The sequence below is a fragment of the Ammodytes marinus genome (genome assembly GCF_949987685.1).
Source record: "Ammodytes marinus genome assembly, chromosome: 2".
Lineage (NCBI taxonomy): Eukaryota > Metazoa > Chordata > Actinopteri > Uranoscopiformes > Ammodytidae > Ammodytes > Ammodytes marinus.
The window spans coordinates 14094421-14108621 of NC_137231.1; the positions used below are offsets into that span (position 1 = coordinate 14094421).

Below are 14201 nucleotides of genomic sequence, written 5' to 3' on the forward strand. Positions count from 1 at the left end.
GAGAATCAGGGACAAACAGTCAAACTCCCTGTCTCCCTCTGTTTGCATGCCAGCAAAAACACACACTTCACAGAGTGATCATTACTTGCTCTTGCAGGACGTGTCATGTCTAATCCCTGCCCCTCATGTTAATGAAGACACTCACACAACCATTACCATAGACATAATAAAGGATAGACGGCGGCCAACGCGGCGTCTATCCTTTATTATGTCTATGCCCATTACCCTGTCAAAATTCATCATGTGTGTCTGCGTCTGTGAGTGTTGCTGAAGTGAGGGAGAGGGAAAGGAGAGAGAGAGTGAGATAAAGGAAGAAGTGAGAGCCAATTTCATTTCATACTTAATCTCCCCCCATTCGCAGCAAGGGGACAAAAAAAAATACAAAAATGTTAATCACAACTTTGCCATTGTAGCCTTCTTCATTTGCAGAGCGATGTTATCATGAGCATAGATAGGCCCCGCAGATGAGTACTATGATTTTCATGGAGCCCTCCTGTAGAGAAGGCACGGAGCACAACCAGGCCAGTCTCAAGGAGGGATATTAGATTCATATTTTATATGAAGGGCCTCCTCCATAACAGCACACACCCTAGTCAGTGTAAGCATCCAATATGTGTTGTGTTAGAACATATAGTCAATGGACAATTTTATCTGAATAAAAATTGAATCTATTTGTAAGTGAAAAGAACATGAGTATTTTAGAGCTGTTTTCCAGGCAGAAATATTGATCATTCTGCACAACATCCTGCTTTGGAAAGCTGTCACAACCAATTTCCTATCCTGACTGTATGAGGACACCTGCTGGACATCTGGAGACATTGTTTCCATTTCTAACCAGCTTCATTAGCAAATTCAGTTCATGAAACGTAATAAGGTTAAGGATTCATTCACTACTCATCTGTGAGATGAGTCAGATGTGAGAGTCTGCTGCATCTGATCGGTATTGGAAACCAACATTTCACACAAGACAAATGCACTTTTTTCAGGCTTTTTTATTGTCACTTTCATCTTCTTTAGTTGTTCATCATAACCTGAAAACAGAAACATTCAGTCATTAGCCAAAAAGCAAAAACAAGGAAACAGCATTTACTGTAAACAGACTGGAGGCTCTCCTTCACAACAGACTTTGAATTTGTTTGTTTGTCTCCCTTACCTCGTCGATCCAGTCATTGAAGGCGGAGACTCTGGTGAAAACGGTGGGTTTTTTCTCATAGTTGCAGGCAAGAGTTGAGACGAAGCTGGTAATGCCATGGACCTCCCAGGCAGGGCTGTACAGTGCAACAGTTTTGATCACATTTGCTACTGAAATTGATCACATGCGATGATGAATACAAGTCCACTCGCACTAGTGCTAATGAGGAGAGGCTGTCTTTGAAACACAGAGGAGCGCTGCACAACACTGCTTAGAGGGCTCTACATTAACACTGCGGGTAAATGAGTCTTACGGCCTCTGCACACATCCTGCGTCTACCTCTGGAGCGCGTCGCCTTACCTTACTGCTGCGTCTCTCGGACTTTTCTCGGACACACATGGAACGTCTCAGCAGTTGCTGCTGCTGCAGCGCTGCGACTAAAAGCCCTATCTTTCTACATAGAGTTTTCATAGATAATTCCCATTAAAAAGTAAGTTCTTTCGTGTCATTTATGATGCATATGATTTATATTGAGTCTAATATTGAGTCTGGACAGCCCCATTGCCTTTTTTTTTGCCACATTTTCGCTATAGTTGGAAGTTTTATTTTGAAAGGGACACACCAGGAAATGGTGAAGCTCCAGTGAAAGCTGCCGGTATGAAGTCAATATGACTCTCAGCAGAGTATTTCTCTATCAGTTAAAGCAGAGAGACCCGAGAGAGACGCGCGGCTCTCAGAAAAAAATAGGCGAGCCTCCTGAGGTAAAGGAGGCACGCTGCAGACGTGCCTCCGACGCGCATCAGCAGTGCGTCTGAGGTTGGATGTGTGCCCGCTCTAGGTTGATTACACGGTCAGTGACAAAAAGTCAGATGCAGACGCGAGGTAGACGCGCAGTAGAAGTAGGATGTGTGCAGAGGCCGTTAGGCAAGTAAGTTATTGAGTCCACCCTCCACTTTGGCTGGTGAAAGATGTGTGCTCGGGATCTGTGCTCGTGCAGCGATTCTAGCGTCTAATAAACTTCACCAACGGTAATAACCGGAAGGACACGGCTCTCTGCTCTCTTTACATTACCACAGTTAAGTTAGCGCGTGTGCAAACAGAACATTTCCTGTGCGCCTTCACATTAAAAGCCTGTTGCTAGCCAAACGTGAGTTTACTTTTATTTTGAAGCCGGTAAGAACAGGAAGTTAGCGCTTTACAGCACTGTAGTGCTCTAGCTTGAAAGGCAACTCATTCAGCTGCTGAGAAAAGTCTACAGTAGTCTATTTAAAAAGTTTTAAATAACTTATTTCAAACTTTGTGTAAGTTACACAATAAGCCACTGAAAAACTACTCCCAACATATTCACAACAACCTATTTAATTTATCCTGAATTGTACCAATGTACACTTATTTATTTAATAGGCTATGTTTAATGTTTTAAAGTTTGGTTTTAATTAACAGAAGGACATTTTCATTTATTATTATTATTATTATTATTATTAATAATATAATAATTATATGTATATACAAAAAAGATATAGATATTATTTTTATATTTTTATGGGGAGAAATAATTCTGAATCAGCAAAAAATTGCAATTGGCAGGTTAGATTATTTTGTCTAAATTGCAATCAGTGCACCCCTATTCATTCTTCTATAATTATTACTGCACACACTAGGATATAATATTAATTGAGAATCTCAAATGAGACCAAGATGACAAAGGTAATAGATCGAAATGTAAGGGTTAAGGTTATGCAAGTTTTCGATCATACTTTGTGTGCTACCAAATTTATTTTTGTGCTACTGAATTTTTTTGATTGCTAGCACCAGTGCTACCACCTAAAAAAATAAGCGTACAGCCCTGCTCCCAGGCCCCCTCGGTGTTCTTACAGTTCAGAGGGCCACCGGAGTCTCCCTGGACACACACACACAGAGAGAGCGAGAGAGAGAGAGGCTTATGTTTTATTCCTTTGGTGGAGGTGCTGGTAGACTGGCAAGGCACTGCAGCTACCAGAATCCCAACCAGGACCATTGAGACTTAACAAACATTTGCCATGTTCCTTGGCAGCTAGAAAAAAATTGAATGTTCCCACTCCGACTATTTTGACATTTTAATTTGAACACACTCACGCATTCAATTCAAAATCTACCTCACCTGCAAAATTAAAGGTGCACTATGCAGTTTCAGGGGAGGGGACTGTGTTTACATTTGTAGAACCTGCAGTTAGTTTACAAAACATATCGACTCTACATGTCATTCTTAACATTGAATAATTAATTATCATAAATCACAACAAAATTATTTTGAAGCACCTAGAACCAAGTAGAAAATAGTGTTGTGAACAAAACTGTGAGCCCTACTGCTGTAAATAACATTGAAACGGTTACTCTGAAGGTTGATTCGTAACTCAATCAAATAATAAATGAAACGTACATTTAAATAATTTTCTTCTTTTTAATGCACACGGCAAGTACAGACTTACGTAGCATCCACCCACGATTCCATCCCCACCGGCACACACCATGTTGGGCCTGACATGAACACCCCACCAGTCATTCTGGCTGCAGGTGGCATGGTCAGCCACAGGCATCAAGGCCTGCTGCAGCTTATCAGCTATGGGGCCTTTGGCTAAAAACACAGGGGTAGAGTCTATTAAATTCATCCACATACACTGGTCGTCTGTCAAATCTGCTTTACAGAATTTCCCAGGGCGGCAAATTCACAGTCCCGACCTAAATTTTCAATCTAGGAGTAATCCTGCCCTGAAAAAGTTTCAGCTAAAATCTCATGCATGCCATTTCCATCCCATCTTGGGGGGTTTCCCTGGTTAGCCATGATCACACACGCAGCTGTTTAACACATCATGTTTGCACAACAGTTGAACAACCTTGAAGAGAGTAACATTAAGACATTCCAGGAGATGCATAGCCTGAAAAACATTACATTGACACATTGACACATAAACAGTGACTTACTGGAGACCCTGCCCCACCCAGTGACATAGCAGGGGTAGAGGTTGGACAGCACAGTTTCAAATGGAGGGATACATGCCAACTGCACATGGTCACTCACAGTCACAGACTCTGACAGCTTGATCATGGCAATATCGTTTCTGCAACACAGACAGAAAGAGAGAGACAAAAAGACTTAGAGGGGGGGGTGGGGGGGGTGGGGAGAGAGATGGTCTGACAAGTGATTTAAATCTTTCTCTGGAGCCAGACAGAAGGAGAGAGAAACTAGATCAGATAATAAAATAGAGAAAGAGAGTCTGTATTTTTGCATGAATCCTCATTGTCCTTATGCCTGTACATACAAATAAATCAACTCAATGGCTAATCTTATTTCTGTAATTTACCATTGTATAAAAAATCCAGCTTCCTGAACCATACGTTGAAAATTACAAGGTGTAAGAAGATGGAGAACCTTTGTCTGAGGTTTATGCTGGACTGAAGTGAAAACATGGAATTTGAGCCTCGGATCACTTTTATCCCCCCGACACAGAACAGAAAAGATTATGATGTGCTCGGACTGCTCTATGTGCTGTATGCTGGTGGTGCTTGTCTCACTCGAAGGTCTGGAAGTTCCGTCTCTCATGGACAATAATCTTCTCAGGCAGGATGGCCTTGGAGCCGGCCTCTCCCTCCACCAGGTTGTGTTTGCCCACAAACACTGTGTAGTTGTGTGCGGTGCTGGGGGAGAGACATCACTGTTGAGGCCCATTCTAAACCAGAAACAATATCTAATGCACAGCTGATTTGATGATTTAATGAGCTTCATTTTGAAGGAGATTTCAATTGGGTGGTGGCCCAGGTGACTTTGAATAAACTTTTTTTTGTATTTCAAGGCTTGCGAAACCTTTGGAGTTCATGACTCGCACAAACCCTAATTTAAAAGTAGAGTTTAAGGTCCAGAATTAGGCATGTGTGGGCATTAGCGGTTATGTTTATCATGTGTTTGCGTGCTTGTGTTACTCTGCTACTCTTACTTGATGCAGTGAGCAGCAGTCATGACCCAGTTGGCAGCGATCAGAGATCCCCCACAAGTGTGCCTCCATTTTCCGGACCTCTCATACTGCAGAGAGATCTGCAGACAAACAAGGACAACATGGAGGAAACAGTAAGGAGTATAGGTTGTGGATGTGCGGATGGATGGCACAGTTTGCTGGTGTAAATTCAAAAGCAACCATTTAATTACAGAGTTTTAGGCAACCATAGGGAATGGAGTCTAATAAGCAGATGCTGGACACACAAGGTTTGCCAGTAAATATAACAACAACAGATGTGTTCTTATTAGCATACCTGCCAGTGCCAGCTGTGAGGCTTGGCATCTTCTCCATTAACCACACGGGAAGTCAGTGGCCTAATGGATGGGGTGCCAGTGCCACACCCAAGGGCTGGATGAGGAGGAGATTGAGACCAGTGAGATGGACATGAAATTTGATTTACACATCAGGCACAAACGGCCATTTTTTCCCCTTTCAATACATAATTGCACTGTGCTAACTCCATGTCTGCTAATATGCAGGTATGCTGGGCTTACACTACACGACTCTTCACGCGATTTGACAGTCGCAAACAATCTTTCAATTTCGGACTGAAGTCACGGGAGTCTTGCTGTGCGCTCAGCAAGACGAGCGTCATAATTGCGCAGATTTTAACAAGACGGCTCCTTCTCAAACAAGGCTACTCTCTCCAGCACCAAACACGACGCAGGAGGAGCGTTATTAGTCGCGACCTGTGTCCAGCTGTGAGGCACTTTTTCCGGACACTTTCACGTAAAAGCCTCGGCGATGGAACTAGGTTGTCACACGCTACCTTAAAGGCCAGGACACACCGGCCCGATAATCGCCGTCGTAGAGTCGGGAGGGGGCGGGGACACGAATCTGTTTAGTGTGTGCCGTGAAATCGGTCGTCGTAGATGTCGTCGGGCTTCTTTTGGCGGCGGGCAGTCTTTCAGTTGGAGCAATTTGATTTGTGGAGGGATAGCGAATCAGTGAATCCAGGCGAATTAAAATAAAGCAGTACAGAAGATCATGAAATAACTGTTAAACACCTTGATTTCAGATCGGAGTGACAGCTGACTGAGCCAATCAGGCAACAGAATAAGTTTATCCTTTACATTTAGCCTGGTCGGGACCAGGCTAAACATAAAGGATAAATCTCCATGGTAACTTTTATGCAACCGGATCATGGCTAACGCAAGCCAGGATAACCGAAATATCCTAGGTTAATCCATCTTAGTTTTATGCAACAGGCCCCAGGTTTGCTGCCACTTGCTTGTTTTCTCCTAAATGTAAAACAAAAATCAAATATGATAAACAACCAGGGTAATGAGAAACAGATGGTGTCACTGTTGCAGAAAATATAGACAGTGACACTGCAATCTCTTTGACATTTTACAACGTACACAGTACTGCGATGTATTCTGCTGTGCCAGGAATGTGAGTCATATTTTATGAGCATATGCAGGCTACATATAACTTGACATGTTTCACATTAATATATTCCTGGTAATTTTATATGCAGTAAATGTATTGTTGTAAAGTAAAATAATGTACGGTTGACCCAGTGTACCATAAGGTTGTTATAAGTATTTGAATGAACAGAGCTTGAATATGTTATGTGACTTGGAGGAAAGAAACAATTCCTGAGGTGTGAAAGTGTCAGAGTATGCAGGCCTGAGGTGACTCAGCATGCAGACATTGTAAATCTGTCAAAAGTAGCTAATATTGCATATAGCACAATAAATATGAGGTGTTTGGGTGCAGTAAACAGGTAGAGTGACTAGAGTCAGTACAAAAGGCTGTGAGGAACAGTCTGTATTTAAGCACAAGAGGCCTATATATAACCATCATTAAGGGGTATGATGAAAGAAGCTGAGAGCAGCTAAGGCAGACTCACATCATTAAGCCCAAAACTTATTTAGGCTGTTACTAGAGATTTATATCTGGGCTGTGACCAGACGCGAAACAAACATCAGGCTACTACAGGCGGCAGACTAGACTTTTGGCTCATGAATCATTTAGTTTTCTACTTCACCACTAGATGGGACAATTTATCTGTTTAGACACCAAACTAAGTTACAATCTTTTCCAAAAGAGACAAATTCAGTGAAATAAAACTACTTCCAAGCTTGGTAAAAAGGTTCTTCTTAGAAAATCCATCCTCAGCCTAACTGGGTTGCAGCATCTGAAAGGGAGGTCAGTCAAAAGTTGACATTGAAAATGATAGTAGGACCCCATAGAGAATACTTTACAATTGATAACAGCTGAATCTACAAAAACAGTGGTCTCAAAGTTAGGTTAGAGCAACCTGTTTATATTTTACAGACTGTAGAGCTACTCAATAGGATGAAAAAACACTTGCACGGCAACTACAGCAACAAAACAAGCTTAGACATGCCTGTGTGTCTGTGTTTGTGTGTGTCTAAGGGGCACTTTACACGACAACACGAAACGGTGCAAACGCGGAAATATTCCCGCGGTTGCACTATATCATGTACATGAAAACAGCAAACGCATGCATGAAACCGCAGGTTTTTGAGATCACCTCCAAGGGAGGATTTTTTGGAAAACACAACGGTTTTGGTTTCTTGTAAACACCGAAACCATTTCCCCTGGTAACGCTGACGTCACGGCTCCAACCTCACACATGCGTAGTCTATAACATTTGCTGTCAAAATACCCACAAGCGAGTTATAAAGTTAGAAGACAACATGAACGGTGTCTCCACGGCACCATCACTGTGATCAGCGGAGAGTGTCGTGCAGGGGTAAAATATAGGCTAACACTCGCCAATTTAGTCCAAGCGATTACCGTTTTCACCGTGTAAAGTGCCCCTGTGTAAATGACCTTGTGTGTGTGTGTGTGTGTGTGTGTGTGTGTGTGTGTGTGTGGGTGGGTGTGGACGATTCCGTTTCCTGCATGTGTGAGCTTCTCTAAGGCTGTGATATGCAATTAATTGAAAGCTAATTAAAATTGCTCTTCAAGTCTGGAAAAGAGACCCCTGTTTTCCATTTTCTGATTAAACTTCTTGCATTCATTTATTCGATAGCGGACAGATGACGCGGGATAATGAGCTGAGGTGCGTGCTGAATTAATATAACTATATTAAAAAAATAGAGGATAAAAACAGATTAAGTAAAAGATTTGAGTCAACCTGACCTGCACTTTCACCAACCCTTCTTGTTGAGTTCAAAACCTCTGATCTCCCACATCTGCTCCTTACCACTGAAACATGTTAAAATGAGTCAGATGCAATCTGTCATGTTCTGGATTGAGGCTTCCTAGTATCATGACTGAGCAAAACAGCACACCTCATCAAATGAAACCCGCCCTCAGGGGTTTATGATAGGTGCACTTCAGCCTGTTTTCCCTACCAGAACAGCTGAACTCTGAACGACGCTCTGTGTTTATGATGGGTTTATATCACTTTGGGGCCAGTCAATATTGTACTGACCATTGCTATTCCCCATGTGGAGCTAAGGAGAAAGATTTTGCAATAAAGTACAATTATTATTGTGGTAAGTTGATGCTATTTGCGGCTGTCAACAGGGTGGTTTTTATTACTAATTACCCTTGCATACCTCTTTGTATCAGAACATAACACTATGCACAGTGTGGTAAATATTTTGGTTTGTAGCAATAACCTAATGTTTAGTACATTCTGAGCCCACTGAAGTCCATATTGCTAAGCTTTATGCCAATACAATATACACAGCTGTATTTTTCAGTGGCTGTCTTATTTGCCACAGGCCATGTGTTTCGAGTTGGAGGATTGGAGTAAATCCAAACATGCTGCTGATTTGCTTTTATCATTATCCATCCCACTGATGTTGACTGAAGGCTTTGCCTGCCTTTGCTTTTTTGTGTGTGTATGTTAATTGAATTGAACATACACACATTTCTTTAATTATTTTTCAAAATCTTTTATTAACTGTGGTTTTAAAACAGTGCTATCCTTCCATGTGTTTGTTTATGATCCCTTAGAAACTCCCAGGTTGGGAACTACTGATTTAATCAAATATCCTAAGCACATCATGAACCAACTGGTATTCCTGCAGATCTTGTATGTACTTGCCAGGTTTTCATTTATTTCATGTTGACTAGGAGAGAGAAGCAGAGGAGTAGTGGGACTGGGTGCAGCCTGTCTCACACAGTCTATGGTCTCACCATGTACACTGCAGTGCTGTACTGTGTTTGGACCTAATTTTCACTGGTATAATAACCCTACTGCCTTTTTCTGTGATAAATAAACAATCAATTACCTGCATCTGGCTTTTACTCTCTTGTGTTTTTACCCATAATATTACTGCATGTCCCCAAAATGTTAATCCCTCTCACCCAACATAATATATCTAAAACACTTCATAAATATTAGAGACCGACGTCTTATTTTTGTAAACTTCATAAACAGAATTGTCCACATTGTTTATTTACAAAGACAAATAAGTATGTGTTTGTTGAATTAGGTTTAATAGTTTAACACATTTTTTAATGTTCTCCTTTCAAGTATTCTGCATTAACACGTCTGACACTTGTACACACCTATCTGCATGGTTAATCATAGTAATTTGGTTTTGGAACCAACACAACTATTTCAGACATGTATGTACAAAGTTACTTGGGGATATGGGAAGCTTCCAATGACATGGAAATTGAAAATAGTGCTTTTCCCATTTGCTGCAAAATCTTGAAATATGTAGGTACTATTATGGACATATTAGGTTTTTTGATGGATCAGAAATGTGTAGGAATCCTGATTGCAATGTGCCAACCAACCTTCAACTGCATGGAGATAGACAATACATAATGAGATAAGATAAAGAAGAAAATGCTCACTAACTACGTGGACTAAGAGGCATGTATAAGCTAACGATCATTTGCATAGACAGAATTGTATAAACTTTGTAACAATATCATAAAGAATACCAGGACTAGAACTATTGATATAATACATTATATAACCGACAGTTCTATGCATTCATTATTTTTCTTGCAGAATGGATAACTGAAAATCCCAAATAACTTTGTTTCTGCTATGCTCGTCATGACATAGAAACAGTATGTGACACCATGCCAGCAGTGATGTGAATCATGAAGCCATGGTCCCTGCCTTTTTTGTAACTTTAATATTGAGTTTAATGAGTAAGTCAACACTGTAGCAAACGGTTGTTTACTGCTTGAGATCTGCCTTCACTTGGCAACAGACCAACGGTCCAAAGGTTTTCCTTAGTGCCTGTATAAGTCCTCTGTGTTTGTCTGAATTGAATCTGAGTCTGAGTGGAATCCACAGAACAACCAGCCATGTCCAGCACCATAGAAGCCAAGGCACCCCGTGAGTAGACACCACTTTCAGATATGTATCCAAATCAAAGAGACTGAGCTATATATTTCATTCTTCATTCTAGCAGATTGATTTTATTCATAATTTTTCTCAACAAAAGAACGTGGATCAAAACTGAAGATGTTTCTTACATTTGCATTTTGGATAAACTAATTGTAAACTACGGTAATGATAGTCCTTATAATTTTTTAAAAGGGGTCTTCTTCTGCCTGCTATGCTATTTTTATAATGCATTTGTATGAAAGGGTTTGACTAACTGAATCATCATTTCACTTATGACTCAAACATGTAAGTGTAGACATTTCTAGCATTACTGCATCTTTGTGTATCCCCTTTTAAAGCGGGATCATAGCAACATCTATTACATAAAAAAACATTTGTTCCACATAGTCACGCACACAGAGACATCCATTTAGTGGTTTAGTCATAATGGTAGTTTGTTGCAAAATCACAGCCGCAGTTGCAATAGGACAAGTTGGCATTTTCTATTGTTCCTATTCGAAGGTTTCTTGCTGAATCGGAGCTGGTGAGAGAATATGCACAATGTCTCATTATCAGTGTATAGTCATTCTCCTCTGTTAACTTCAGGAAGAAATAATAGGCTGACAGGTCCATGCACAGGAACATTGAAAAGAACTGGAAATAAAAAGATTTGCTGGAATATGACAGGTATTTCCAACAAGGTCATTTGTTTGTACACTGTACTGTTGACGCTGTGAAGAAGAGTGTTCTAAAGCAATAGCTGTTACAAAGGAACTACTGTTGAAACAGTGATCACCCATCAAATTGAAGATAAAACACTATAATGCACAACAGTTCTGTACTCGTCAGAGACTCAATTTTGAATGCAGCCTTAGTAGAAACTAGATGAATGACCCCCCCCCCCCCACTGGAAAATGGTATCACATATTCAGGCATAATTTGCAATGCTGCAGTAATCGCAATAAAAACTCACAAAGTCAACATTGTAAGAAGTTGTTAAAGCCCACAGCGGTTATCTCTCTATTGCACATGCTTGTTTTGATATTCTGCACTACTAGTGTTATGGGAATGAACACAATTATGTATCTGCTTATTGGTTTCAATAACAATTCACATAGTCAAAACTCTGATATTGAAACACAAGCACGGCATGGGGCTCCGTATTGAACCATGATGATGTCCTTCAGCTAATCACGCAATGCTCATGTATATTTTACAATCTCCATTTCACATGGAGATAAAAGGTAATGAAAGGGAATTGGTTATTGGATAACAGATAAGACAGAAGATAGTGCAGGTGGCATTCACAGTGCATGACCCCGGAGAGCTGTGAGTTCACACAAGCAGGAGCTGCCACAACACATATAGTCATATACCACATATTTTTCTCATTAAACATCTTCTTTTAATCACTTGAATAGTTAGAATGTTTAATTTATGTGTTTGTAGCTAAGGCTCAGCTGCAGATGTGTGAACAAACAGAAAACCATACATAAGGTGTTAAAATGTGACATCCTATTTCCTGTAGAAACGTATATATATATCACAGCTTCACAACAGCAACATTTGATTGTATTCAACCGATTTATAAAGATAAAGTTTGGTGTGTTTATAGACCAATTCAACAATATCAGACTGCAAACAGTTTTGTGCTAAAGATTGGTTTAAAATCTTACATCACTTTCTCATTCACGCTCGTTCAAAGTTCCAAAGCTGTAAATTGTCCCCAGTACAATAAATGGTGCTCTTAATGGTCCATAAATATAAATACGTATTTCTATCTATCCCTGCATTCCAATAGTAGTTGCACTTCCCCTTGTTCATTTACCCTCAGCCCTTGGCATGACGTAACAGCATACGTTGCACGGAGGGAACTTGGAGAGCGGAGGGAGACTGGGCGGGGGAGGAGCGGAGGATTTAAATGGAACCCACTTGCCCACTTGCCCTTGTAGTCGCAATGGACCGTCAGTTACATAGGTAAATCTGAATGCAAATAATACAGAATTATAACATTCTGCTAAGGTAGCCTATGTTGCAGAAAGCCATTTCCATAGCATAACAAACATTGAATTTCGACACGGTAACTCAGATTATCAAGATATTGTTACTTACACATGTAAATAGTTTGCTCCGACATATTTTCTTATTTATACTTTCAACCAAAAACATTTGTTTTAAATAGTCCTCTAATTGGCATCCATCGGTGTTATAGCAGCAATGTGTAAACTGCAACACATTCACTGTATTGTTCGTATGGAAATAGGATAGCCTAATTGAGGCGTTTTGGAATATATTTATATATATATATTTTTCCTGCGGGTGGCCGCGATGTCCCTAAAAGCATACAGTCTACCGGAAAATAAAAGGAGAAGAAGAAGAAGACGAACTGCAATGCACTGTGGGTGATATCCACCTCGGAGTGACCATCCATGTTGACTTGATCACTCAGCCCTCCGAGGGTCTATCTCACGAAGTTCACTTCAGTTTCCAGACTATTGGAACGACACTTAAGATGGCAGCGGGGATTCCCCCGAGGGCAAGTGCCTAGGGCAAGTGAACGAGGGCCTGTTGAACGGGTATTGGAACGTACCCTATGTTCATGGTCTAGAGAGCTGTCCCATCATTTCCGGCTTCCGTATTTTTTGGGCCACAATACAGATTAGCGCCGCCTGCTGTTATGGAGACATTACGTCCCGCGCAAGCGCAGGAGCGTAGGGAAAGTCAGTAGTCGGCTTGGTGTGTTCTTGGCACTTTTTTTTGCCGCGACGGGCAAACTGGAGCTGCCTGAATCGGCAGACTCCATTTTCGGGTAGTCGGACCGGTGTGTCCTGGCCTGAACCCTGCTCGAAGAATGTGCGATGCACGTAGCCCGTGACTGTAGTTTGTGAACCAGCCGGGAGTTCTGAATGAAGTGTGGCCGACCCAGAGTCACTGTTGGCGGATTTGGGTTGAGGCCGTTGGCCCTACATTTTTAACCACATAGTAGCCTATTTCTGTGTGTGAGATTGGGTGTGTGTCTCCCTTTTCTAACCTCTCCCTGTCACCTTCCCCTGACCCTAACCACCGAGCTGTGATGCCTGAACATAATCGCCAATTTCAGGAAAACACAGGGCTGTGGTGGGACCAACAGGCTGTGGGAACATAGGCCTATTGATGACCCCGACCAACACCGACAACCGAGTCACGGTTGGCGGGGCTGGGCCGGAGGTTGTGAAACAGCGGGGTGTTCTGCATGAAGTTTGGCCGACCAAGAGTCACTGTTAGCGGCGCTGGGTTCAGGCACACGGACGGGGGCCGGTGACTTGACATTTTCTGCTACCCGTCAGATTTTGCTCCCTAGTGGTTCTGCGCATGCGCATTCCGAAAATAACAATCCTGCGTGAGCAGCCGTCAGATTCTGCTACCTTTTTTTGCTACCGAGTATTTTCTTCAAAACATGTTTTTAACTGCGTAATTATGCTACACATATGTTTAAATTGTGCCTTTTGACCTGTGAGCATGTAGACACTGGCTTTGCTGCAGAATATAGAAATAAAATGATAGGCTTTTCTATGTGTTAACTTTACCAGACTCGGAGTGGAGAAAGTTTTCGCCGGTGGTGGTGGTGGGAGGGGGGTGTACATAGGTAGTGGTGTAAAATAACGTGATTCTGTAGCGGGAGCATTATTTGATAGAGACAATTGATCTCACATTATACCCTACTAAATCTATAATAACGTTATAAAGTAGCATAAAAATATACAGCTTTCAGTGTAGG

General features: G+C 41.4%; 1 protein-coding gene across 1 annotated transcript; it reads right to left on the reverse strand.

Moving 5' to 3' along the window:
• Positions 1–1013: 1013 nt before the first annotated feature.
• On the reverse strand, positions 1014–13753 carry ela3l (elastase 3 like; the record flags this gene model as incomplete). Its single annotated transcript, XM_080034900.1, has 10 exons — positions 1014–1031; positions 1154–1268; positions 2995–3032; positions 3601–3746; positions 4094–4230; positions 4685–4807; positions 5104–5201; positions 5417–5511; positions 8281–8346; positions 13609–13753. 10 exons carry the CDS (start codon positions 13751–13753, stop codon positions 1014–1016), a joined length of 981 nt encoding a protein of 326 aa, XP_079891026.1.
• Between the last annotated feature and the right edge of the window lie 448 nt (positions 13754–14201).